The sequence below is a fragment of the Protopterus annectens genome, chromosome 11.part0 (assembly GCF_019279795.1).
Source record: "Protopterus annectens isolate FY-2018-M chromosome 11.part0, PAN1.0, whole genome shotgun sequence".
NCBI lineage: Eukaryota > Metazoa > Chordata > Ceratodontiformes > Protopteridae > Protopterus > Protopterus annectens.
The window spans coordinates 1,378,218,045-1,378,244,541 of NC_056745.1; the positions used below are offsets into that span (position 1 = coordinate 1,378,218,045).

The following is a 26,497-nucleotide window of genomic DNA, read 5'->3' on the forward strand; positions in this document are numbered from 1 at the left end:
CGGGTTGGTCCAGCTGGGCCAGTAGCCCATTTTCAGTGGAGACCAGAGGAGAGAAGCTCCAGTTACAAACAATATAAGTTTATAAAAAGAAATTCACACTCAGACAATTACAATATGTAAAAAAAAATTCACACTCCAAGCTAGTAAAAAATAAGTAAATAAATCAGGTAAAAAAATGATGCAGAGTAAGATGAATATGTGTAGTAACATAACAAGTAGCAAACTGTACAGAAATATATATATATATATATATATATATATATATATATATATATATATATATATATATACACAAATGTACATCAAAAATATATGCATTCATTTTTGTGAGGTTACGTTTACAATGTAAATACCAAGAAGGTTACTAGGTAAAATGGGGAGAGACTATTACAAATACACATATGGTGGGAATATGATAAAGGAGTGTGGGGCTATGTTGGGTGGTGACAGGGGCAAGTTTTGGTGTTAAGTATGTGAAGCTCGAGTTTTTTTTTAAATGTAATGGGTGGGTTATGGAGCGTATGTGTAATGGGAGTTTATTCCAGTCTTGAGCAACACAGCATTTATACAGAAGCTTGCCCACATTCTTCTTTAGTTGGTAGATATCCAAAAGCTGTTGGTCTGAGATGCTGAGGGTCCAGGATGGGGAATAGGTGGAGGAGAGAGCTGGGTAGGAAGATGGTTTATAGAGTATTGAGTACATTATTTGAAATTGCGATAGAAGGAGTTGTTGGGAGGGTTCACACCACTGGAGAGAGTCGAGTGCCAGGCAGTGGTGTGAGTTGTATCTGTTCATAATGAATCGTGCTATTTTGTGGTATGTTTGTTGAAGTTTGGTCAGTGTTGTGGCTTGAATGTTGCTTAGAACTGGGGCAGCATATAGAAGGAAGGGAAGAAGAAGTGTCTGGGCCATGGACAGTCTAGCATTGGATGTAAGAAATCAATTAGTTCACTGCTAAGGACAATACAGAATCCTTCATAGTACATACTTTTTGTCTCTGGCTGCATTGAGACCTATGAGATACAATCTGTATGGCCTAAATTAAGCAATTTAATTCCAGGATATTTTTCTAAAAGTTAGCTGTTGCTGAACTTAACCTCTTCTCTTCCAGTATCCTCTGTACAATATATACATTTAATCAGTTACAATACTGCAGTCTAACATACATGTATATTTATTTTCTGTCCGGCAGGACACACTGTTGGTGCATTTTTAACACAAGCAGCTTTACAAATACATTTTTCAACACAAGCATCTACACAAATCAGTTTAATATACAAATGACATATAATTCTTTACAAAACTCCAGACAGTTATGCTGGCATATGTCGCACAACCACTGCCCTTCTCTTAGCATAACTGGCAATAACTCACATCATCAGAGCACCATTTAGACTTTCCTCAGCAATTATTTTTGTATTTGTTTTAGCAAATATTCGGCACCACACCTCTACTTTTAAAAAGGTGGCATTGCAAAAAGGCATTATAACCTAGCACGTTAGGCAACCTATCCTCAATCTGAAGCCATGTTTCATGAATAAGCCCTACATTAATCTAAATAAATTAGTTTTTGTGCTGCAAATTTGATTTTACCACTCAAACTACTAGCATTAGTGTACAACAAGAAATACGTCTTACTTTAAAATACTGTAATTTACTCAGTAGCAGTTAGAAAAACAATGTTTTGTTTCCTTAGTACCAGATGAACACATATGTCATAAAGAAGTTGCCAACAATCTTTATCCTGTCAAAGTCACATGTTGGTCATCACCAATGGAAAGAATTATAATGACTTAGGAAACCTCCAGACACTGGATCCAACCCAATTTGGTTTTGTCAAGGGCAGATTATAACTACTCAACCAAGTAGACTTTTTGAGAAGGTCACCAAAGCAATGGTTGAAGGCAAAACTGTTCACACTGCCTGCCTTAACCTGGCCAAGGAATCTGACAACATTCCCTGCTAGGGAATTGTTGACAAACTCAAGAAGTTAGGTATAAACCATTATGCCACCTGGTGGATAGCGAGCTACCTCACAGACAGGACCTGGGTATTTATAATTGGGGAGTCAACCTCTACACAGAGGCCAGTCACAAATGCAGTCCTCTCAGAGATCAGTCCTGGGACACCTGATTTTTGGCATGTACTTCTCTGAAGTCAAGGCCAATGTCAATGGCCTTTGGCTGACTAAATTTGCAGATGACTGCAAATTAGGAGCAGTCAGAGCATTCCCCCACTGACACAAATGTTCTCTAGGAAGGGCTGTTACAGACAAAGAATTGTCAGAGCCAAGAAGTAAATGCCAAGAAATGCATAATAGTATCCTTCAGAAAGTCATCCACTCCCGGTAACTATCAAATTGATATCACACCCCTAAAAGGTTATACAGTAGTCAGGGACTCGGACACACACAGACCATAATGTAGCCGTTGATCATCACATGTATACAGTAGTGAGGAAATCATTCTATGTTGTGCAATGTACAAACAAATGTATGGCATCTAGGTCCAAGGAAGTCATTGTTCTACTGTATCTGCCATTCATTGGATCAATCACTGAGTGCAATCCCCCCTTTGGTATGTACTTAACCAAGCATATACAACAACTGAAATTTCCACAGAGGTTCCCCACTAAAAGAATACAGGACATAAGTAACATGTCCTGTGCAGACCACCTCAAAGCCCTATCACTGTATTCCAACTCCTACAGGCTGTTGAGTGGAGGTCTATGTCTGGCATACATGGTATTGTCAGACCCCATCCAAATGGACCTCCTGCATATCCACAAAATAAACAGCACCAGAATTACCTGTTCTAAAGATTTAAACCTTGCCTGTGATATAAATAGGAAGTACTAGAGAGACAGATATGTATCTCAGACACTACCCCTTCCTGGAACAGGCTTTCTATTAATGTGAAGCAGAGTTCCTCCCTAACTCAATTCAAGTGTAACTTGGATGATTGGATGGGGAAGACAAAATTCATCAATGGTTTGTCACCTATCTCTTAAATGGATGGTCATCTGCCAGGTGCCTGCTTGTAAATGTTTCATCTCCCAAACCCCTGCATCCACTAATCAAGGTTACCAGAACTTGTCAGAGACTGGGAATGTATGGCTAGGCTTAAAAAGGCCCTTGGGGGACATTAGCCTACTAAATACCTATGAGCCTAACCACTTCTCAAATATATTTACCTTAATGAAATTGTGCTCTATTTAATCCCATTTGTATAAAGAATAAACATTAAAGTGTATGAATTTATATTAGATGCAATAATATTAAAATTAACAACACTCATGTCTTATGATTACCCTTCTATGCTTAACTCTGGTTGCTGTTACACCCACTTCTTACTTTTCAGTCTACCACATTTCCTACCATTTTTTTATAATGAATATAACTGTCACTTTGCTCTGCAGACACATTGGTTTATCTGTTGGCTGCTGTACTAAGTTGTACTGCCTTTCTATTGTCCACCTGCTACTAGCTGAAGCTATATGCCTCCATATTGTGCAAGGTTGTGCTTACTGCCTCTGGCATACTAGTACATATTAGTTGTTGCTCTTGCTGTATCCAACCACAGCACCACAATTTGTATTATTGCTGCAGCTTTGTTTTATCATGTAGTACTTTGCTCAGCATGAAGACACTGTCCCCTGCCTGCTACATATGTAATTAGCTCTCTGGCATTATATGAAGTGAGTTACTTATGTGCTATCACTATGGAAGTGCACAGTAGTAATTTTGTTTTAAAAAAATAAGCATTTGATTAGATATGGGAATTATCTAGCCTACATGCTGTATATGCTGCTATATCCAGCAGAATAATAATATTAGCTTAACTGTAAGTGGACTTGTATAAATTTAGATCTGAGAAAGCATGGTTAAACAACTCTGTCTCCCACTCAATATAAAAAAATCCCTAAATCAGTACTGTTTACCCCCAAATAATTCTCAAACCAAAAATCCCTCTCAGATTAATCTCCGCCAATAATACAACTACTGAACAGGTAAGCCATACAAAACTACTCAGTGTCATTAGTAACCACCAACTGAAATTTGACATACACATATCTCACGCAGAAAAAGAACCAAACACTAGGATTCTTTACAGATCCAAGCCCTACCTCAATGAATCAGGTAGAAAACACACTGCCTCAAACTTCCTGCTACACTCTCTTCTGTATCCTGCTCAATTATTCACTAATCTTCATTTTACACTATTATGCAAACTAAAGCGATGGTACAGTAAAACAGCTAAATTCACAGCTAATCATCATTATCTCTCTCTCTCAATGAACTATACTGGTTAGAACTTCCTCAATATCAACAAGTTTGACTTCGGCAACCCGAACTGAACTTTACAAACTGAAACGATGACTAAAGCGAAGAGTGGAAGGACCACAATGTATGATTCTTAAGCTTTCTTCCTTTATTAAATCGTGGACTTCTTCAGAAAACCAGGATGCCTCCATCCTGGTTTTATATACAAAACAGAAATGATGTAAAACTATCTTACAGTCATATGCATAAAAATTAATTCAGTTATAAAACATTGAAACAACATACTATCATTGTTACAACTTATAGTTGTTCATCAAATTAAATGATGCCTTAAAAAAGGCATAATTGAAATGTATTTTATTATTTTTATTTTTTTAATAAATTTTATTCTTTTCTCTTTTCTTTGATTTTCTAAAATAACTAAACTACACAACTACCTCTGTTTCATGTCATGTTGTGATTGTGTTTGTACATACAATCCCTAAAATATCTATTAGATACTAATGGAAACTTGAACTGAATGCCACATAAGTGTTGAAATGCAATAGGTCACTGTCTGATGAGAGCCAATGTTTGACAGGACAAAGTCTGTCAATTGAACTTCCTTGTGTCATAGCATAAAAATGGATCTCATAGTGTGATCCAAAATGTTAACTAGCCCCTGGATGATCCGTGTAAAATGACACCACTGGATGTGAACAAATGTGTGTGTGGTGTCCCAGGTGGTAGGACCATTTCTGTCTACATACTATGTTTCTTTGGAGATTCGTGGGACACCACACACACATTTGTTCACATCCAGTGGTGTCATTTTACACGGATCATCCAGGGGCTAGTTAACATTTTGGATCACACTAGGGGTTTCGGTGAGATCCATTTTTATGCTATGACACAAGGAAGTTCAATTGACAGACTTTGTCCTGTCAAACATTGGCTCTCATCAGACAGTGACCTATTGCATTTCAACACTTATGTGGCATTCAGTTCAAGTTTCCATTAGTATCTAATAGATATTTTAGTGGGATTGTAGTATGCACAAACACAATCACAACATGACATGAAACAGAGGTAGTTGTGTAGTTTAGTTATTTTAGAAAATCAAAGAAAAAGAGAAAAAGAATAAAATTTATTAAAAAAATAAAAAAATAATAAAAATACATTTCAATTATGCCTTTTTTAAGGCATCATTTAATTTGATGAACAACTATAAGTTGTAACAATGATAGTATGTTGTTTCAATGTTTTATAACTGAATTAATTTTTATGCATATGACTGTAAGATAGTATTTTTACATCATTTCCTGTTTTTGTATATAAAACCAGGATGTAGGGAGGCATCCTGGTTTTTCTGAAGAAGTCCACGATTTAATAAAGTGGAAGAAAGCTTAAGAATCATTTGCCATTGTGGTCCTTCCACTCTTCGCTTTAGTCATCGTTTCAACTTCCTCAATATGTTTTTCACTATTTCAACTCACTATAGTTCATAAGCTCTTCAATAAGCCTGATAATTGCCCAAGTCTAAAAAACTAATTAACTATTCCTCTGATACAGTCCTACAATTTAAAGACAAATCCCTCCTCTCATGATCAATTTCCTGTAATAATAATGGTGATTCCCTATATTGTAACAGTATCCCCCAAACTGGAACATTTCTCCCTACTTGCTGACACACCACAACATGTAGAGTGTTTCAAAGCCCAGTTAAAGATACACACAGCAGACAACTGCCTTTACTCCTGTACATCTCCTGGCTAACATCCCCTAACAGTTTCTATTTTCGATCTGGTAATTCTCAATTACTCATTCAACTGATGGAACTCAACCCCTGTCCCTTATCTGTATCTTTTTACAAGCTTTGCACCGTCTTACAGCTCACCATTTTACTCCCTTCTCACAGCTACCAAAGCAGGCCATCCTCTTTTTATTCACTTCTTTCTCTTTTTCTCCCACTCTACTCCTAGCTCCTCCCCTTCCCATCATCTCCCACTCCCTCTCCCAAATAATAATCCTATCAATTTTACACTAATCCTATTTCATCCTACACTCCTACGCTTTTGCCTCAACAAACCTGCTTCTACCTGTCTAACCCTCTAGCTCACCCTTATGCTTATTTATTTGTTTTATTTTTCTCTCCATCACATTTTTATTTTCGGTTGCATTCTCATTCCAGTAGGATTATACACTTGTCATGCCAAAATATAACCTAAATAAATAAATAAAATAAAGGCTAGACCCACTCAGTATTTTTACTGTTATTTTCTTAAAGCCATTCATGGTTATTTTATTTTTCTATAAATATTTTGTAAATCCCTGCTGTTAAATTTCAGAGATTAAAGAGCATGATGGACTGATTTCAGCTTTTATGGAACATTTAAAATTGTTTGTTTCACATTCAATTTCTTATTTATTTGCGGCATTTATTATTTTATTTTAATTTTAATTGAATCATTTGTTAACTGTATAAATTAACTGACTGTTGGAAGCCCTTTTTAGCTATGCCTGGGCCATGAGAGAGAAAGTAAAGGTAAACGGGTCTACTTCATTTCATTGAAAACTCATTTCACTGAAACTCATTTCTTGAAAACTCATTTCACTGAAACTCAGCTGCCTAAGCACAATTCACTCAAACCTCACTTCACCGAATACTCATTTGACTAAAACTCATTTTACTGAAAGGTATATGCCCTGTTCCCCACTGTATTGCAATCCTGGAATTAGTATATATAGTAAGGGGGTGGGGGTCATAGCCCCCCACCTATTTTAAACATTGTAAACCATAAACATGGATATTTACAAGTCAAATGAATAACTATTTCCAGAAGACAATATATACCCAAACTATGTCGGGGGCTACGTCCCCACACCCCCAATGTGGGGGGTTGTGCCCTCCACACCCCTCCCTTACTATATATACTAACTCCAGGATCACACTACAGTGGGGAACAGGGCATATACCTTTCAGCGAATTGAGTTTCAGTCAAATGAATTTTCAGTGAAGTGAGCTTTGAGTGAATTTTGCTTAGGCAGCTGAGTTTCAGTGAAATGAGTTTTCAATTAAATGAGTTTCAGTGAAATGAGTTTTCAATTAAGTGAGTTTCAGTGAAATGAGTTTTCAATTAAGTGAGTTTCAGTGAAATGAGTTTTCAGTGAAATGAAGTAGGCCCAGGTAAACACATATATGTATGGACAAGCAGTCTATCAGTAAATCGATTAACAATCAAGCATGTTATTAGAGCATAATCTGAATACATTTTTATCACAGTACTTGAAGAGTTAAGGAAGATCATTTTTCTGGGTTGATAAGGAAGAGAAATCATCAAGAAGAAGAGCCAAAATATAACTGTTATTATGAGATCATGCACTTGAATTTTACTATTACTTGTTGGCAAGTTGTAATCAAAGAAGCTGAAAAGTAAGGTGTACAAAAACAGTGCTACGACAAGTACTACTGTATGGTACAGAAACCTGGGCAGTAAAGGCAGATCAAGTGAAGTGAGAAGTGATGGAGATGAAGTGCTGAGAAGGGTGGTAGGATGAACACTGTGGGACAGACAAAGAAATAAAGACATAAGAGCAGATTCCAAAGTATCACTACTCACTGAAAAGGTCAAAGAGAACAGATTATGGTGGTATGGGCACATGCAAAACAGCAGAAAACAAACTGGTGAAGAATATTTGGAATAGACAGGAAGAAGACAAGAAGAAATGAGGGCATCCAGCCATTACATCTCTCTTATCTCTTATCTGTGCTTAGTATCATCCAATGTGCCTTCAGTTTTGCATCCCATTCTCCTATCCTTTGCTGAAGTTCTACCTCAGAGTCTGCCTGAAATGCCACATTGTCTGCATACAGCAACTTTGTTGATATGCCCCCTCCGACCTGTTTGCTAATGTAGTCCATCACCAGTGTGAACAGCAGTGGGCTCAGAGCTGAACCCTGGTGTACACCCACTCCCATTGGGAAACCCTCTATGAGGCCAAACACTGTTCATACTTGAGTCATTGGGCCCTTGTGCATAGCCTGCACCAATTCTACCAATGTTTCTGGGACTTCAAACCACCGCAGTACTGCCAGCTCAGCTTTCTTGGGCTCTTGTCATATGCTTTCTCCAAGTCTAGGATTGCCCAGTTGGATGTTCTCCTCATCTCTAACTTCTTCTTAAGTATCTGTCTCACTGCAAACATTTGGTCAATTGTGCTGTATCCTGATCTGAATCAGAACTCCTCATCTTCCATCTTACATTCTACTACTCTGCATATCCATCAACCACCCTCTCCAGAACTTTCATGCAATGTGATAGGAGTTTGATGCCTCCATACTGCCCATAGTTGTGGATGTCCCCTTTGTTCTTCTACACTGGCATGAGTATGCTTATTCTTCAGTCATCTGGGATACGCCTTTCTGCCCACACTCCTATTAGTACCCTCAGAAGCCACTTCTCCCCTATCTCACCCAACATCTTTATCATATCTGTTGTGAACTCATCTGCTGCTTTTCCTGCCTTCATTTTCCTTAGTGCTGTTCTTCTAGGGTGGGCTCCTCTTATTCTCTCATCACAGGCTGTTTCTGGGCCAGTACAGCTTCTGTGGGGTTTTCTTCATTCAGAGGCTGCTGGAAATACTCCTTCCATCTGCTTTTGATGTCCTGTGGACTGGTGAGCAGGTTGTTGATGGCATCCCTTATGAAAGTGTCTGACTCTCTTTATTCTTTCTTTGCCTTGCAACCTGATATAGTTTATTTGTGCCACTTACTGAGTCGCTTTCCAGAAGTTGGTAGAATGCCTCCGATGCCCTATTCTTTGGCATTGCAACTTCTTTCTTAGCTTCTTTGTTAGCCAACCAGTAGTCCTTCTTAGCCTGGTCAGTCTTTTTTATCTCCCATTTCTTCCTGCACTCTTTCTTTCTTTTGATGACTTCCTAGACTTCTGCATTCCACCACCAGCTTTCCTTATGTACCTTATTTCCATACCTGGCTTGGCCACATATCTTTTCTGTAGTCTTAACACATGCTGTTTTAGGTGCTGCCATTCTTGTTCAACTCCACCTATTTCCTACTCTTCTTGCAGTGCTAGAGCCGTGAGTAATTCATTGAACTTCAGCCTGGTCTCTCTTGACCTTAGAGCCTTCTCTGACCACTGCTTGCAGTGGACTGTGGCAACTAGTGGTTTATGATGTGGGTTAACTGTTTCACTGGGGATGAGTTTGCAATCATTGATTCTACCCCAATGCTTTTTCCTTACTAGGAGGAAATCTACCTGAGCTGCATGTTGGCTACTCTTGTATGTGATCTTGTGACTATCTCTCTTTCTGAACCATATGTTGGCTACTATCAAGCCATTTGCCAGAAAGAAGTCTGGAATGACTTTGCCTTCTTTATTCCTGTTGCCCCATCCATGTGGACTCAGGCACTCCTCATATCCTGTTCTCTTTATCTCGATATGTGTATTCAAGTCACCCATTATCAACAGCAATTCAGGTTGTCCTGCTTTATCTAGTAGGTCTTGCAACTGCTGTCTGAATGCACTCTTTTCTTTACTATAGCAACCCTGCTGTGGGGCGTAGGCTGAGATTATGAATACTGCCCTATCATTACACTGGAGTCTGATTGCTAGGAGTCTGTCATTAATTCTGATAATATCCCTCACTGCCTTCTGAAGCTTCTCTCTCACTACAATTCCTACACCATTTCTAGCCTGTCCTCCTCCTGACTAGTAGAGTCTGGATACCAAGCCAAGTGGCTTTGCAGCACTGCCCTTTCATCTCATCTCTTGGATACATAGCATGTCCAGCCTCCTCCATATCATCATGTCATCCACTTACAAGCTGCATCCTGTCAGTGAACCTACATTAAGAGTAGCAATTCTCAGTTCATGTTTGGCAGGTTAGTTGGTTTTACGTCCAGCTTTCGCTCAACAGAGCTATCCCAGATAACCCAAGCTGGGCAACTAAACACCGACTGGCCAGTAGTTTATTGACTCAGGTCTGCTGGGCTGTATGACGGGCACACATTGGCCAATAGGGGCACATATACCCCTCCCACCGTTAGCAAGTGTCCCTGACATAGGACAGAGTAGGCCGGTTCTTAAACCTACTTATCACCGGTAACTACCCATACCCATTTTGGTGACATTAGTCAACATGACGAAGTCACCTAGAGCCATATTTTACACACAGTGGCTAGCCCTGCCGTGGCGCGCAGTCTGTGATTTGTGTTCTCCTATCTTATGGATACTGATCACTACAGTAGATGCCCAAAGTGGTTGATCTGTACAACTCTTCCCCCATAGGGCACCATGTAGAGTCTGCGCTGCTGCCCACAGCTCCATTCATTAGTGAGTTTGAGATGGAAAAACTCAGCATGTTTTTTGAACATGGTAGAAACCCCACAAAGACAAAGGGAGGATGTGCAAACTCCAAACAGGCATTGGTGGAGGTCAGGATTGAACCGTGTACCTTGTGCATGGGAGGTGAAGACCTTAACCATTATGCCAACCAGTTTGGCAGCAGTGCACATTTACTGTATATCATTAAGACCAAGTAATCCTTTCATATTAAATGCTATCAGTGCTGACATTCAAATCACATATAACTAGCGTGGTCACATATCAAATATCGATGACAGAAAGCAAGCATTAAAACCCATTGCCCTGGTCCAGAAAACAAGAAAATAATAATATTAACCCAGTCATGTAAAACATGATACATTAGTAGCTAAGATCTCAGAGTTACAGCTCTAAAGATGGGCTTTACTCCTGAACTCCAGTCACTGTCTGTAGACAGGTTTGCATGTACTATACCACTTCCTTCATGTGTTTTGGATACTCTGTTTTCAGCATTTCACCCACAGCATACGGGCTTATTTACTAAAACAAATGTTTTGTGTGTGTGTGTGTGTGTGTGTGTGTGTGTGTGTGTGTGTGTGTGTGTATGTGTTTATGTACATGTCACAAATATATGTGGATTTAACTGCATGTCCTCCCCGCGGTCAAGTGGGCGTTCGAAAGACATGCGTTGAATGGGCGTGCCTTCGTTGAAGATTGGGCGTCGGGCTGGCAACTCGACACCATAAAAAACAACTGCCAATCATTAGCAGACCGGAGTTCTGCTGTGGCGACCCCTAACCGGGAAAAGCCGAAAGACAAAAAAACAAATATCCTTGCTCAAAAAGGGTCCAGGAAAGGCAATTTCTCTTATTTAATAATTAGATAATAATTTTCCCTTCAAAATATTACCTCAATTTTCCTCTCATATGTTTTAACAATTATTTCACAACTTTCCCTTTACCATCTCCTTGTACCTCTTTTTTAAACAAAATATTAATCAATATCCTTAGCCTAATTTACAAAATTGTCAGTACTGTGATTGGTATTAGTTTAAGCAAGTAGTCTCCAAAAAAATTGTCAGTACTGTGATTGGTATTAGTTTAAGCAAGTAGTCTCCAACAAAATGGTCAGTATTGTGATTGGTATTAGTTAAAGCATGTAGTCTCCAACTATGTAACCTTTTTCTGGTCCCTTTTTCCAAATAAATCAGACTGCACAAGAACAGTTTTACTTACACTTCACAATCATCAAGTGCTATTTATTTATAACTTCTAAGGTAAATTCTTCTGTTTCATTTTCCTTTGACTAGAAAATGTATAACTTAATCCATTTTATTCAGGGGCACATTTTACCTATTTCATGGTTCTATGAACTCACTTATTGCTAAATTCTTCTAATTTAAGCAAATAACTTCCCTTTTAAGCATTTGAGTTTCTTAATCACCCAACAAACATAACTCATCCGCTCTTTCCACTTATTCATATTTTTATAAGCTTTTCTACAGTTGTCTATGCCTTCCATTTTGATCTGAACTTTTTACCTATGTCTTTTATCTTGTTCATAATTTCCATCTTGGCGTCTGCATTTTCATTTATTTATCTTAACATCCAATAGCAGTAAAATGGCTTCTTCTTTGCCTCTCACTTCATACTTCGTACCATCCAGCTACTCTTGTTATTCCAGTGCTTCAGGACAAATGCCCATGTATTCTCCTTAAATCATCATGCATTTCTTACACTAGCTTATATTCCTGTTCTGCACTTTTCCCTTCATGGCTTGAAGCTTTGCATTATCCATTATTTCCTGATTTAGTACTAACCACTACCTAGATCAGCTTTTTATTTTAAAAATGGTATCACAGGTAAGACATCCTCCCACAGAAAGATTACACATTTTCCCTAACACCATCCTCTATCAGCATATTTCTAGTTAATATTAAAATTATTTTCCCCTTCTTTACTTGTTTCTCAGTTTTTATTATTCTGCACAATAAACTCTTATTATCGGGAAATCCAGGTTCAACATACCCACCATTACTTTCATGGAACACGCAGTCAATAACAGAAAACAATTTCCCATTCTCCAACTGAAACACTACATCAATACATTTCTTATTCCATCAGTCTTCCAAATTTTTTTCCCCTTCTTTACATCTTTTCCTTGTTTTTCTATTTTCCTTGTCTATTGGAAATTCTCCTATCCTTATAATTTTTGCATTTAATACCAGATATAGCTGTATTCTTTTTCAAAAAGATAATGCCTTCTTTTATTAGTAGTATGTATGTATGCATACCACAAATATTCTTATATGCCTCCCATTACATAACAAGCCAAAACATTCGACCTTCCAAGTTTCAATTTTAATAATTTTTCTACACTTTCCATTCTGATTTAATGCTGCATTCCTGAATAGTTCTCAAATCCAGATGTCCAAACTTCATATCTAACCTACATTAACTTCTCAGATTAATTTAATTCATTCTCTGATTACCAATATAGTCTATCACAGGGTCATAGGGAGCTTGAGTCTATCACAGCACTCACTCAGCACAAGTCAGGGAAACTAACCTTAGCAGGATGGGACCAATGGTTCACAGGATGAACAAATTCACTTAGTCAAGCTCACATGGCACACTCATTTATGGTCAGTTAGAAGGAACCCTAGTTTACACTCGGCACATCTTAGAGATGGTAGTAAAGCACCCAGCAAAAGCTCATGTGGACTCAGGCAGGAAATGCAGACTCCATACAGAAGGTACATCCAGCAAAAAAAACAAACAGGAGAACCAAGTGCTGTCCTGTGAGAGTGTTAACTGTAACACGACCATGACACCCTCAGATTCATTTGTAAATCTTAACTGCAACAGACAATTAAGTAAACAACAGGGCCTTCTTAACTCATTCTTAATACTTTTGAAATTTATTAACAAAATATCAGTCAAGCTTTCTTTCTAAATGGTTGCAATGTTTAGTCCTCTCTTCTCTTTCCTTCTCTCTCTCTTGTCCTTTTTATCCCCCACGAACTATAGAATTAACATCTTCTATTTCAAAACAATACCTTCCTTAACATCTCATTTTGCTTCACTTTATAGTGTCTCATGTATATTATTCAATTCTAAGCCTTTCCTTTCTTCCCTTAACTTTCTGTCCAAATCTAAAGACTAAAATAATACCCATTGCTCACTTTATTCCTTACATATCTTTTATTTCACATTATTTATAAATTCATTACAGTCTTTCTCAAACTTTAATATAATCCAAAATATCCCAGTTTTCTCCATATTGTACACCGCATCCATACAAATTCAGCTTTGCATTTGCTACTTTCAAAACTACATTGCCTTACCACCCTCTATTCCATAACCATAAACAATCTCTAATTTTCTGAAGTGCCATCACAATATTTCTGCATTATACTGATATATTTGTTTTTATAGTCTTTAATTTTATTGAATGTTGTTAATAGTAATAATATGAAGAAAGATGACCTGTATTTGTTGTGGACAATGTTAACAATAGCCAGAAAATGTATAACTAGAAGATGGAACTCTAATGTAACACCCACAATGGAGGAATTCCTATCATCACGGAAGAAATGCATACTAATGGAGAAAAGAACTGAAGAGTTAAGAACCTTTCCTAAGCCATTGGTTAATAGTCTGTGGAGCAAAGTTTTGAATTTGATTGACACCCTACAGATGGAACCAAACTCTTCCTAACTATCATAGTTTATAGATTAACTTATTATTTAGCTACAAATGTTTTTATCTGAAATCTTTTTGTCAGGCTCAATGTAAATACTGAAAATAGTTATTGAATGTTATGAATGTATTAAATTATTGTATTTTATCAAAATAAAAATCATTTGAGTAAACAAAAAGCAGTATTTATGCATTTATCAATTAGTTCTCTTGCTGTAACACTGATATTTCTCAGTTCTCTAAAAATCCACCATCCCCTAATCACTTATAAATTGCAAATGCCTTAGCCAATCAGGGAAAATCATTTTTTTTCTTTTACATAAGTAGATGAATTGGTTTTGACATCATCTCTTGTTCTTCAGAAGAAGCATCAAACAAGGTTTTGTTGCCCAGATTAAATCAATGGCAAGATATTTTTCACACTTACTCCTGCAGACTCATTATCTTAAATCTGTTTCCTGAACCTTAATTATATAAAAGTCTCATATTACCCCCAGAGATAGCCCAGTTTCATTTTCTTGGGACACTCACGTATGACTATTCTTGTATGGTGTAACTGACTTCTTCTCCTTCAGTGTATCTAACATCCTCTACTACATGATTTACCTCAAGTTCTCATTTTTTATTATGATGCTGCATGCAATGTTGAAAGCAGACTATGTTCTATTTAATATACTGTAGTCTATAAGCACATTTTATTTGCAATGTTTTGCTGTGATGCAGGCATTCAGCTTTTTGATTACTATCAAAGTTAAAAAGTTAAAATAATTTGTTTTATTATTATTGTCTTAGTAATTTGTATGTTATTACTTAAATTAGTATTTTACCACTCTGATTAATTTACATATTGAAATGCATGTTATTTAGAATGTAACGCAGCTGTGTTTCCTCACTTTTTTCAGCTGCCCTTGGGGCCACTCTTCATTCTATCAAACCCAATTGTCTCCCTTGGACTTTCTCCAACCCTGTCTGGGGCCTGTGAGGAGCATCAGGCACCAAAGGAAAGTGTTAAATATGGTGCCAAGGGGGGCTTTCTAGTATGCCTGGTATAATAAGGGTAGCATGCATTTGAATTATGTCCTACTCTGGTTAACTACTGAGTATGTGGTTACTGAAATATGAAAGCAAATAAAAGAAGTGCAAACACTCCACACACGCTAAGGCATTACAAGGGAGTAGGACTGGATGGTACTAAATACCAGAGAAAAGGTGCACAAAAAATGTCAGGCTTCAGACAAAGAGGATACAATCCCTTTCATGGGTAAAAAAATAAAACAGAAGAATGTATGAAATCTCTAATGCATGAGTGCACAGGGTGGGAAAATCAATGACACAATTAGCTTAATCCACAGATAAAGATATACAACAACTATAAAGTATTATCCAAGAGGATAAGATAGTTACCGCCATTTGACAAACAGAGGCTGTTGATCATTAGGTGTCCAGTTCTGTTTTGTTCATATCTGATAAAGAAAGGAAAATTATTTTTTCAATAATGGCATATGCACACAACTTCAGCACTTCCATTGAGGTGGTCTTTATTTTGTAACGTTTATGGTATCCACTTTCTAATTTATAGCCATTCAGTTTTTATGATTGTGCGGCAAAAATGACAAGCAGATCGTAATTTTGCATGCAATATATTCATGTAATAGTTCAGACCTCTTGCTGTTGGTTTTGTAAACATAAATTAATTAAAAAAGGTTTATGACAGAAAATGTTGTCTGAAAATAAACAAGCATATATCTGCAGATATGACTAGAAGCAACACATTGCCAACATATATTTTCATTCACTGGAACTCCACATTGGCTAGCTTATTTCAAATGCATCAGGAAATGAGGCCTTTCATAATATCACATCAGCATTACCTTTTATTCTTAATTTCCTTAACCAAAAACTCCTGAAAGTATATTTCCCTCATTTATGAGGCCCTCACTTTATGGAGGAGCCACTGATTTCATTACTGTTATCCTAGCTTCATGCTAACACATTGACTCAATAACACCCAGTCTGCCAAGGCTAAACAGCCTTCCCCTATGAGGCATATGCCCACTCTAAGCAAACACCAGCATTCTGATATAATATGAACATAGATCCACTCCATATTCAGAGTCTTCTTGCTGTAATACAGAGTATACACAAATAATTAACTTCCTCAAGTAACATGAGAAAAAACCCTGACATAAAAAATTTAAAACAGATTGAAATTATACAGTATAGGATGTTTTAAGGAGGTGGAAGGAAAGACATTAAGGAATACCCCATCCCAAATGAAAGGCAAAACTTGAAGACAATACCCCTAGAGGAGATAGAGGGAAGGCATTGGGACAGTAGGTTCCCATCAAAAGATCGAAGACGCATTTTGTCTAATGCATCTTGAACGAACTTCAAATGTTGAAAATGCAAAATGATGAAGTGGCATATAAGCAAATTCTTTCCCTGGGAAAGAAGTCGCTTGGCCGCTTCCATCACTTTGCTGTTTTCGGCACTGTACTGCGATATCTGAGTTGGTATATTTAAGTAGGGGTGTGGGGGGGCACAATGTTTGAATGTGCTTTTTTTTTGGGAACAGCGATTTTTTTTTTCCCTGCGAAAAAAATCGCTGTTCTCGTAGGTCGATGTGTTGTGAATTCGAACTTTTGAGTTCGATATAACAACGTTCGATCATTTGATTGTTTGTTGTTATAATATAAACCCGGGACAGCAACAGTGATATATTCAAGCATCTATTATTCTGGTAAGTTACCCACACAATTGTGCTATCTTCTTCTTCATTATATCATTGTTGCAGTATTCCTTACATCTGGGAAGACTCCTAAACCTTAATTAGATTGGGTGGAGGAAGGGGATACACACTCCAAATTCAGAAAGCCATAAAGGACAATCTTAGCAAAGCCACTTCTTGCTTTAGATTGAACATCCAGTTTTTAATGTTTAGACAAGGTGTGAACAGTGGATTAAATGGCAGCTTCAAGGATAGTGCTGGAACCCTTGCCTTGCAATAAAGCCTATGAAGTAGCTACTGCTCTGGAACAGTAGACTATAAGAATTCCTGTCACTTGTTTCGCATAATTTGAATAGAAGAAATTCATTGCTTTACAAATCAATTTTGAAATACTTTGCTTAGATACTGGCAAGACCATTTTCTTTCCTGCAAAGGAGATAAATAATTAACTAAAAATAAACACGTTACCCACCAAGGGATAAATGCTCCGTAGCCATAAAAATGCAAGATAACTGTAATAGATATAAACACTCAGGAGCAACCCAGCACAGATCCAAATGTTCAGCATATAACTGTGCACTCGAAATACAGACTCTAACAGTGATGATATGTGATATAAATTCCAACAGCAGGTAGATAGAATCCAGACGTAAAGTAAAAATAATATCCTTTTATTCCAGACACGTGTGAAGGTAAGCGCTTTAACCAAGAAGCTTTGTCAAACCTTTAACAAACAGAATGTAAAAACACCTACTACTATATAGCTAACTGGTAATTAGATAATTGATACCAATCAAGTCAGCACTCATCTTAAAGTCATACTCTAAATACAGTCTAATGCATCTAAAAAATATGTCATAACAAGTAAGCATATTAAAACATCACATCCATATGAATAAAACTCAAAAATGAGTGAGTATGTAACACAGTTACTATAATTAAAAATATATATATATAGGCATGTAAAAGTATAATAAATATATATCACAGAACATAGTATTAAACACTGGTATACTTATATCATAATTTACCTAACTACCAGGCTCCTATTTTTCAAGACAGGTTTCAAGGGAATTTTATCATTTAGCCCTGGACTGGCATGTGCTTTAAACTGAATTATCCATTTAACTTCCATTCTTTCCATGTGATTCCTGACATCTCCACCTCTAATACTAGAATGAATCATTTGAATCACCAAAAAACAAAATGTATGCTCTGTCCCTACTTCAAGAATATGTTTGGATAAGGCATTAGTGTTAGAATGAATACGTATCTGATTTAGGTGTTCTCTGATATGATCTTTAAGCCTCCTACCAGATTTGCCTACATAAAACGCAGGACAACGTGTGCACATTGCTAAGTAAACTGTGTGTTCTGAATTACAGTTAGCCACTACGTTAAACTGATAACACTGTGTGGTCACTGGATGTACAAACATGTTATGTTTGAAAATGTAGGGACAGTAGTTGCAGTTGTTACATGAAAATGTACCAATTTTACTGGGATGTCTCGGAACCATCTGTTCATTGGAATAGCAAAGCATTCTATGCAAATTCTTCTTATTTCTAAAAAGAAATTTGGGATTTTCTCCCACTATTTCTTTAATTAATGGTTCAGTCATCAGGATTTGCCAGTGTCTACAAATAATGTCCCCGATGTCTCCAAAATCATAAGTATAAAACATGGAAAATCTCTGTGTAGTTTTAGTTCCATTACCTAAAACTACCGGACTGGAAGGTGCATTATACCATCTGCTACCAAAATCTGAAAAATAAGGGCTGGCTCTCTCATTTCTATGTTCTTCTATACTCTGATAGATAATGTCTATATCTTGACCAGGTTGGCGTAGCTATTGGCACAAGATGTGCCCATAGCTACGCCATCCTTCTGCTTATATATGTTGTTCTTAAAAGAAAAAGGTTATTTTCCAACACTATTTTCAGTAATGAACATATCAACGCGACCTTAGATGTAGTAAAATCAGAGTACTGTGTAAGAAATACTTGTATTTTCCGCAAACCTATTAGGTTAGGGATAACCGTAAATAATGATTTAACGTCCAGTGTAACAAAAAATACGATAGATTATCATCTACTGATGTCATTTTATCATATAACTCTAATAAAAACTGTTTCGTGTCTCTGAGTATAATTGAATTATTATCTATTAATGGCCTCAAAGACTTCTCAATAAAAACCGATATAGGTTCAGTAACCCAGCCTCTGCCTGCAACTATAGGTCTCATGGGAGGATGTAGGAGTGTCCAACCCGCGGCCCGCGGGCCGCATGCGGCCCTCAGAGCTCTTCCATGCGGCCCGCGACCCTTAAATTTAAATTTAATTTTAATTTAACTTTTTTTCTGTGTGTTTACATGTCTGCGTACTTTTGCTGTTCTGCGCATGCGCCAACTTTCTTTTTTTCATGGTTTTTTCATACCAGCGTCTTTCCGCTGGTATGCGCATGCGCGAAAACACCGTTCGGTCGTTTTTTTCATTTGCGGCGAAGAAAGTGGATTTATTTTATTTACTGACTACTACAACATATTCTACAGCAGTAAAAGGTAAGCTAAGCTATTCTAGAATGAATGTCTTGTAAATGACTGAATTCTTAGAAGGCATCTGCTTCATTGTAAGCCTATGTGAATTCAAGAGGTGATTTTTCTTCTAGGCTAGGTAAATTAACAGGATAAGGATAAGAAACAGAGATGAACTGATGTGATCTGTAATGTTTAAAATAACGATATTTTTGTCATATGCTAAGCAGAAATTTATTTTGAGGTCAGGTTATAGTTTTAGGCATAAGGATTAAAGTGATGCTAGTAGTAATATTTGTCTGGAAGTACAAAAGCAAAATAAATAATACTGTGCTAACAGATTATTTAAGGTAGTATAAATGTTTTAGTTCCTGCGCTTAAGAAATACAAAGACTTTTTTCTCTTTCTTATCTTAGCATGTAAAAGTTGCCAAAACTTTTCTGTTGCAAATATAAATAGCATATTTAACATTCTTTCATGGGTGTGGGAGTCAGTTTAAAAAACACATATTTAGAAAATCATAGGCGATGACATCAGCATATTTTTGTTTAGCAGCTGCCACTGTTTTGTGGCCTTTGACATATTGTAAGCACACTTGTATTTGTTTTTGTTTGTTTTAGGTACAAATAGTGGATAAATTAGTTTATTTTGTAAGCAGAAAGAATTTGTCCATATTAGGGAATCTGTCATTTATATCCGATCACTATGTTGGCCAGTGGTATCATGTTTGCTGTCATTTGTATCTGAAGTAACTAACATTAACAGAGCTGGTGCTCAAGGGATTGTACTCCCTTAGTATGACAATAGTTTCTGTGCTATTTGATTCATTTATGATTTGCAGACACCTGCATTTCCAGATACACTAGTCTAGTGAGTGGAATAAGACAAGACCAGAAACGTTTTACAGTGAGATAATTTCTGAGGGGAAAAAAAACTCACAATGCAATGAACTGTAGAATCTAATGAAAAGTAAAATAATTCCTGTAGGAAATAGTATGACACTTATGCAGACTTAATAAACTATTGACTGATCATACTGACTAGAAATGAAATTCTGCACAAAGGGAAAAAAGATACATTTTTCTTAAATTATATCAGACAATAGTTGGACTTTTTTAAGGAGACAAATACATAATACTGTGATAGAAGTTTGTACTTATTCTATAATTATAGTTGACTGAAGGATGCTTAATATTGGACCTAGACTGAGAATTTTGAAAATTAGACAGAGAAAAGGTGCTCTGTCTCTGAGTGGTAGCCATGTGTAATGTTCCAACACATGGCATTGGTGGGTTCTTTGGTCAATGAGGAGATCGATCTGCATATTACACTGAATGCGATTTGTAGTTTTTCAATTTCTGCACTAGAATGGAATGTTATTGATTAAGGTAGTCCTTATTCCAGTTTGGGTATTAACACATTTTGGCTAAGCCAGGCTTTGCAGGTTACGGGAGTTAACAGATTGGAGATTTTAAACACGCAGACAAGTCAGGATGTGGGGTTACCTGTCTGTCTTAATGGGCATTATCAGTGGTGTCTCACAGAGCTCTGGATTTGGTCATTTGTTTTTGCAATGATGTTCTCAAGTGTACATGTGGGAAATGGGTTCTGCATAAACAAATACGATGAAAGCTGCAATTTGTAATATAATTATTTCAGCAGGAGATGCGAGAGTTGTCCAAGATAAAACAAAGGTTGTGTTGGGTCAGTGTTTTGGTAATGTTGTTGTCAGTGCATTTGCTGAAGGAAAGGCATGTCTAGGGGCAGTCCTAAATACTTTTTTCTGAGACAAGTGGGGTATACATTGTCATTAGGTCAACTTGTATTGTGTTAGATCTACACTAGACAATAATTGCTAACAAATTTCTGCTTCAAGCCTTTTCTCACAAGTGCAGAAACTTATTGTTCAAATTCACCTACAATACAGCCAGTACCTGAGTTTTTTTGAGTCTTTTGCTCTTTAGTTAGTTGTTGGAGACTTTTTCTCCTTTTTTTTTTTTTTTTTTTTTTGCTCTTCAGTTTATATGAGAGACCTTTTTTTTTTGGTCCTCACTTGCCGTTTGCCCCCAGACCATTTCTGTTGACTCTATGCGGCCCTTGCAACTGAAAAAGGTTGGACACCCCTGATTGTAAAGGGTCCTTGTGTATCTTGGGCAGACCTTGAATAATGGGTAGTAACGGGTGTTCTACCCAGAAAAAAATTTACTGCTCTACTCTAATGACTCCTTTCTCTCTCAGGTCTCCCAAAATGTCATTAACTCTCTCTATATGGACTTTAACCTCTCGTGGGGTAATGGGCATATAAAAATTCCTCTCTGCCAACAATTCTTGCATAAGTGAGTCATATGCAACCATATCCATAACTGTAGGACCACCTTTATCTGCAGGTCTATTAATAATGTTCCTGTCATTTCTTAGGTTGTCTAATGCTTTCCTATGTCTGTATGTTAAATTCCCTTTCTTTTTGATACATCTATGTCTACATAGACTATACGCATCCTCTTCAACCAACTTGCAGAAAGCATATAATAAAGGATGGCTATGTGGGAAAGAGAACATCTTTTTCTTTTACCCAGATATCAGAAGCATGTGATTTTTTATAAACAGTTTGTAGATGACCTCTTCTTTTTATGGACAGGTAGTAAGAGAGAATTGTATGTTTTTTATGAAGAAATCAATACACTTACAGAATACCTCAAGTTTACAATGGAGGAATCTACAAGTAGTATCAATTTTCTAGATGTCCATATAGAGAGGTTAAGCAGTGGGCAACTTAACACAGGCATTTACAGGAAGTCCTGCTATAGGAATACCTTGCTACATAGACAGAGTATGCATCCTAGGTTTGTCTTTGATAATATTATTAAGGGACAGGCCTTTAGAGCATCCAGGTTAAATCCAACACGAGAAGGGTATAATGAAGAGCTTATGAATTTGAAAGGAAGGTTACTTCACAGGTCATATAACGCACAAGATATAGACATTATCTATCAGAGTATAGAAGAACATAGAAATGAGAGAGCCAGCCCTTATTTTTCAGATTTTGGTAGCAGATGGTATAATGCACCTTCTAGTCCGATAGTTTTAGGTAATGGAACTAAAACTACACAGAGATTTTCCTTGTTTTATACTTATGATTTTAGAGACATCAGGGACATTATTTGTAGACACTGGCAAATCCTGATGACTGAACCATTAATTAAAGAAATAGTGGGAGAAAATCCCAATTTTCTTTTTAGAAATAAAAAGAATTTGCATAGAATGCTTTGCTATTCCAATGAGCAGATGGTTCCGAGACATCCCAGTAAAATTGGTACATTTTCATGTAACAACTGCAACTACTGTCCCTACATTTTCAAACATAACATGTTTGTACATCCAGTAACCACACAGTGTTATCAGTTTAACGTAGTGGCTAATTGTAATTCAGAACACATAGTTTATTTAGCAATGTGCACACGTTGTCCTGCATTTTATGTAGGCAAAACTGACAGGAGGCTTAAAGATTGTATCAGAGAACACCTATATCAGATATGTATTCATTCTAACACTAATGCCTTATCCAAACATATTCTTGAAGTAGGGACAGAGCTTACATTTTGTTTTTTGGTGATTCAAATGATTCATTCTAGTATTAGGGGTGGAGATGTCAGGAATCATATGGAAAGAATGGAAGTTAAATGGATAATTCAGTTTAAAGCACATGCCAGTCCAGGGCTAAATGATAAAATTCCCTTGAAACCTGTCTTGAAAAATAGGAGCCTGGTAGTTAGGTAAATTATGGTATAAGTATACCAGTGTTTAATACTATGTTCTGTGATATATATTTATTATACTTTTACATGCCTATATATATATATTTTTAATTATAGTAACTGTGTTACATACTCACTCATTTTTGAGTTTTATTCATATGGATGTGATGTTTTAATATGCTTACTTGTTATGACATATTTTTAGATGCATTAGACTGTGTTTAGAGTATGACTTTAAGATGAGTGCTGACTTGATTGGTATCAATTATCTAATTACCGGTTAGCTATATAGTAGTAGGTGTTTTTACATTCTGTTTGTTAAAGGTTGGACAAAGCCTCTTGGCGAAAGCGCTTACCTTCACACGTGTCTGGAATAAAAGGATATTATTATTACTTTGCCTCTGGATTTTATCTACCTGCTGTTGGAATTTATATCAAATATCATTACTGTTAGAGACTGTATTTTGAGTGCACAGTTATATACTGAACATTTGGATCTGTGCTGGGTTGCTCCTGAGCGTTTATATCTATTACAGAGATAAATAATTGTTCAGATATTCTAAGATCTTTAGTCTTTTGTAACTAAAATCTAAGCTGTGTGTGAACATCTGAAGAATGAATAATTCTTTCTCCCCTGTTTTGGGGATTTGGAAAGAAAGGAAGTTGAAGGACTGGTTAATAGTAAATTCCAAAACCATTTATGCATGAATGACGAATTGGTTCAAAGACTTATACTATCTTTATGAAAAAAAAACAAATATGGAGGAATGCACAAAAGGACCTGTAACTCAGAAACTCTTCTAGTTGAAATTAGATTTGCTAAAAAAATTGCTTCCAGCTAAAAAAAAAAAAACTTTAGAGGAGAATTTGCAGCTGTCTCAAAAGGAGGAAGAGTTAACCTCTCTAACATGTAGCCCAAGTTCCAAGGAGGAGCCATTCTTTTTCCTGGAGGTTTAATGTGGAAAACTCCCTTGAGTATTACTTGATTAGAGTTTGACAAAAATAGATCCAGATGCAAACAAGCTGAAATGACTGAAAGATATACTTCAATGTAAGTGTAAGACAAGCCAAATATTAGTAGCTCACAATGATACTGAAGGACAAGGGATACCCATGCTAAATTGGGGTCCTATCCTCTATTCTGATGTCAGACAGACAACTTTTTTCCTTTTAAGATAAACCAGATCTTGGTGTTAGATTTTCTAACTGCTCTAAAAATTTGCAACACATCCTAGTAAATCAGGTGCCTGAAATGAATCAAAATCCTACCATCCATACTGGCACCTTCAGGGTTTGTTAGTTAGGATGAAATGGTGATCCCTTGTCTTGAATAAGTAGATCTACCAAAGTTGAACAAGGCTGATAATAATGGCAATCACAACCAATCTGCAAAGTATATAAGATTTTGTTCTGTCTTGTTTATTCATGTACCACATAACAGTGGTGTTAATTGTCACAACGTGGAGAGAATCTGCAGTCCACAACTGGTGCAGAGCTTTGAGTCTATTGATCAATGCCATCATCTCTATGAAACCAATGTGACTCTTTCTGAAAGGGAACTCCTTACACCCTGGACCCTGGACATTGGTTTCTAGAGAACAAGCTCCCTGTGCAAGGTCTGAATTGGTGGAAGGTGTACAAAGGGAACCATTGGATTGAAGTCTACCTGTTTGAACTACCAAAGCAATTCCTAAAATGAATAAGAAATTATGAGAATTTGTTGGTTGAGAGAATTCTCTTCCTGAATCCAGACTGACCTGACATATTGCTGTAATTTCCATGTGTGAAGCCTGGCATAAGAGGCCATGAGGAAGGGTTTTCAGACACTTTCTGGATGAGACAGATGTCTGCTTTGTTAGATTCAGAAAGCAGGTTTTGTATGTTACTGTTATGTCTGGAGGTAGAAATGCTGTTTGAGTTGTAGTATCCACTAGGCAGCCTAAAAGGAACACTCTAGGAGGAAAAGGGAAGTATTTCCTTAGATTGAGAGTGAAGCCTAGATTCTGGAGGAAGTTCATAGAAAAATCTAAGCCCTTGTCTGAAGTGAAAGTAGCTTGGATTAGACAATTTTCCAGATATGTATATTCCTTGGAATCTACAGAAGACAATGACTGATGTCAGGCACCTTGTGAATACCTTTGGTGCTGTTGGAAGTCCAAAGGGTAGAGAAGTAAACTGATAGTGCTGAGTCCACAACAGAGAATCTCAAATATTTTCTCTGACTTTGGTAGGCAGGGTGTGTAAATAAGCATCCTTTCAGTCCAGAGAAACCTATAGATCATTTAGGTGAAGAAGAGGCAAACAAGTCCGGAGGGAGTATTCATATGTGAGGAAACTTTCAGAAAGTATTTAGTATGGAGAGATCTAAAATAAGACTAGAATCTGCTTCTTTCCTGGAGATTAAAGAAAGTCTCCTGACAAAAGAAAATTTGCAAGAATATGTGAAGTAAGGAGTTTTTGGTCTTTTTGAATTTGATAAATGTCTGAGGGGAGCAGGTAGGGAGTTCTACTGAAGTTTGTAACCTCTTCTTTTGATGTTAAAGTTCCAATAGTCAGAAGCAATTGTTTCACATAGTGGGAGGCAAAGACAAAGTTTGCCAGTTATTCTGGGGGAAGAATGAAGAAGGCCAGAGTGAGGAAGGGGAAGAGAAAGAGGGCACTGTTAGTCATGGCTGGTCTGCATTACTGTCAGAACTCTGGAATCCAGCCTGCTTAGTCTTATAGTCCCCTTGCAGTCTTCTTGAATTATTGATCTTTACATGATTTTTGTTGTTGCTGGTGTTTAGTTTTAGTCTGTTTTCTGAAGAAAGGAACTGGTTTTAAAAGGTAATTTCTTTCATATCTAGATACTTGAGTTAGAAAGAGCTGTTTATGCCTTGCATGTCTTTACCTACATCTTCCATCTTCTTGAAAACTTCAGTTAAGTGATCCCAAAACTCAAAATCTTTGTCTGAAAAGGTATTCAATAACTGTGTCTTAACATCTTCAGAAAGGGTCTAGAGCTTAGCTAAGCATGTCTATGGATAACACAGACAATTGAAGCAGCTCTAGAAACTGCATTGATAGCATCATAACCACATTTTACATAAGGCTTAGCTACTTGTGAGACAGAATGGAGCATTTCAAGCACATTAGATCTCACACTTTTTGAGTAGGAATCTCTGCCATTTTCTG

At 36.9% G+C, this 26,497-nt stretch overlaps 1 protein-coding gene across 2 annotated transcripts in view; it reads right to left on the reverse strand.

The window, feature by feature from the left end:
- Positions 1-26,497, reverse strand: part of MEST — a 425,711-nt gene that overhangs the window by 256,834 nt on the left and 142,380 nt on the right. For both annotated transcript variants that reach the window (XM_044088671.1, XM_044088670.1), the window contains one exon: positions 15,712-15,770. In XM_044088671.1, the coding sequence (XP_043944606.1) occupies positions 15,712-15,770 (59 nt within the window). The remainder of the gene's footprint in view (positions 1-15,711; positions 15,771-26,497) is intronic.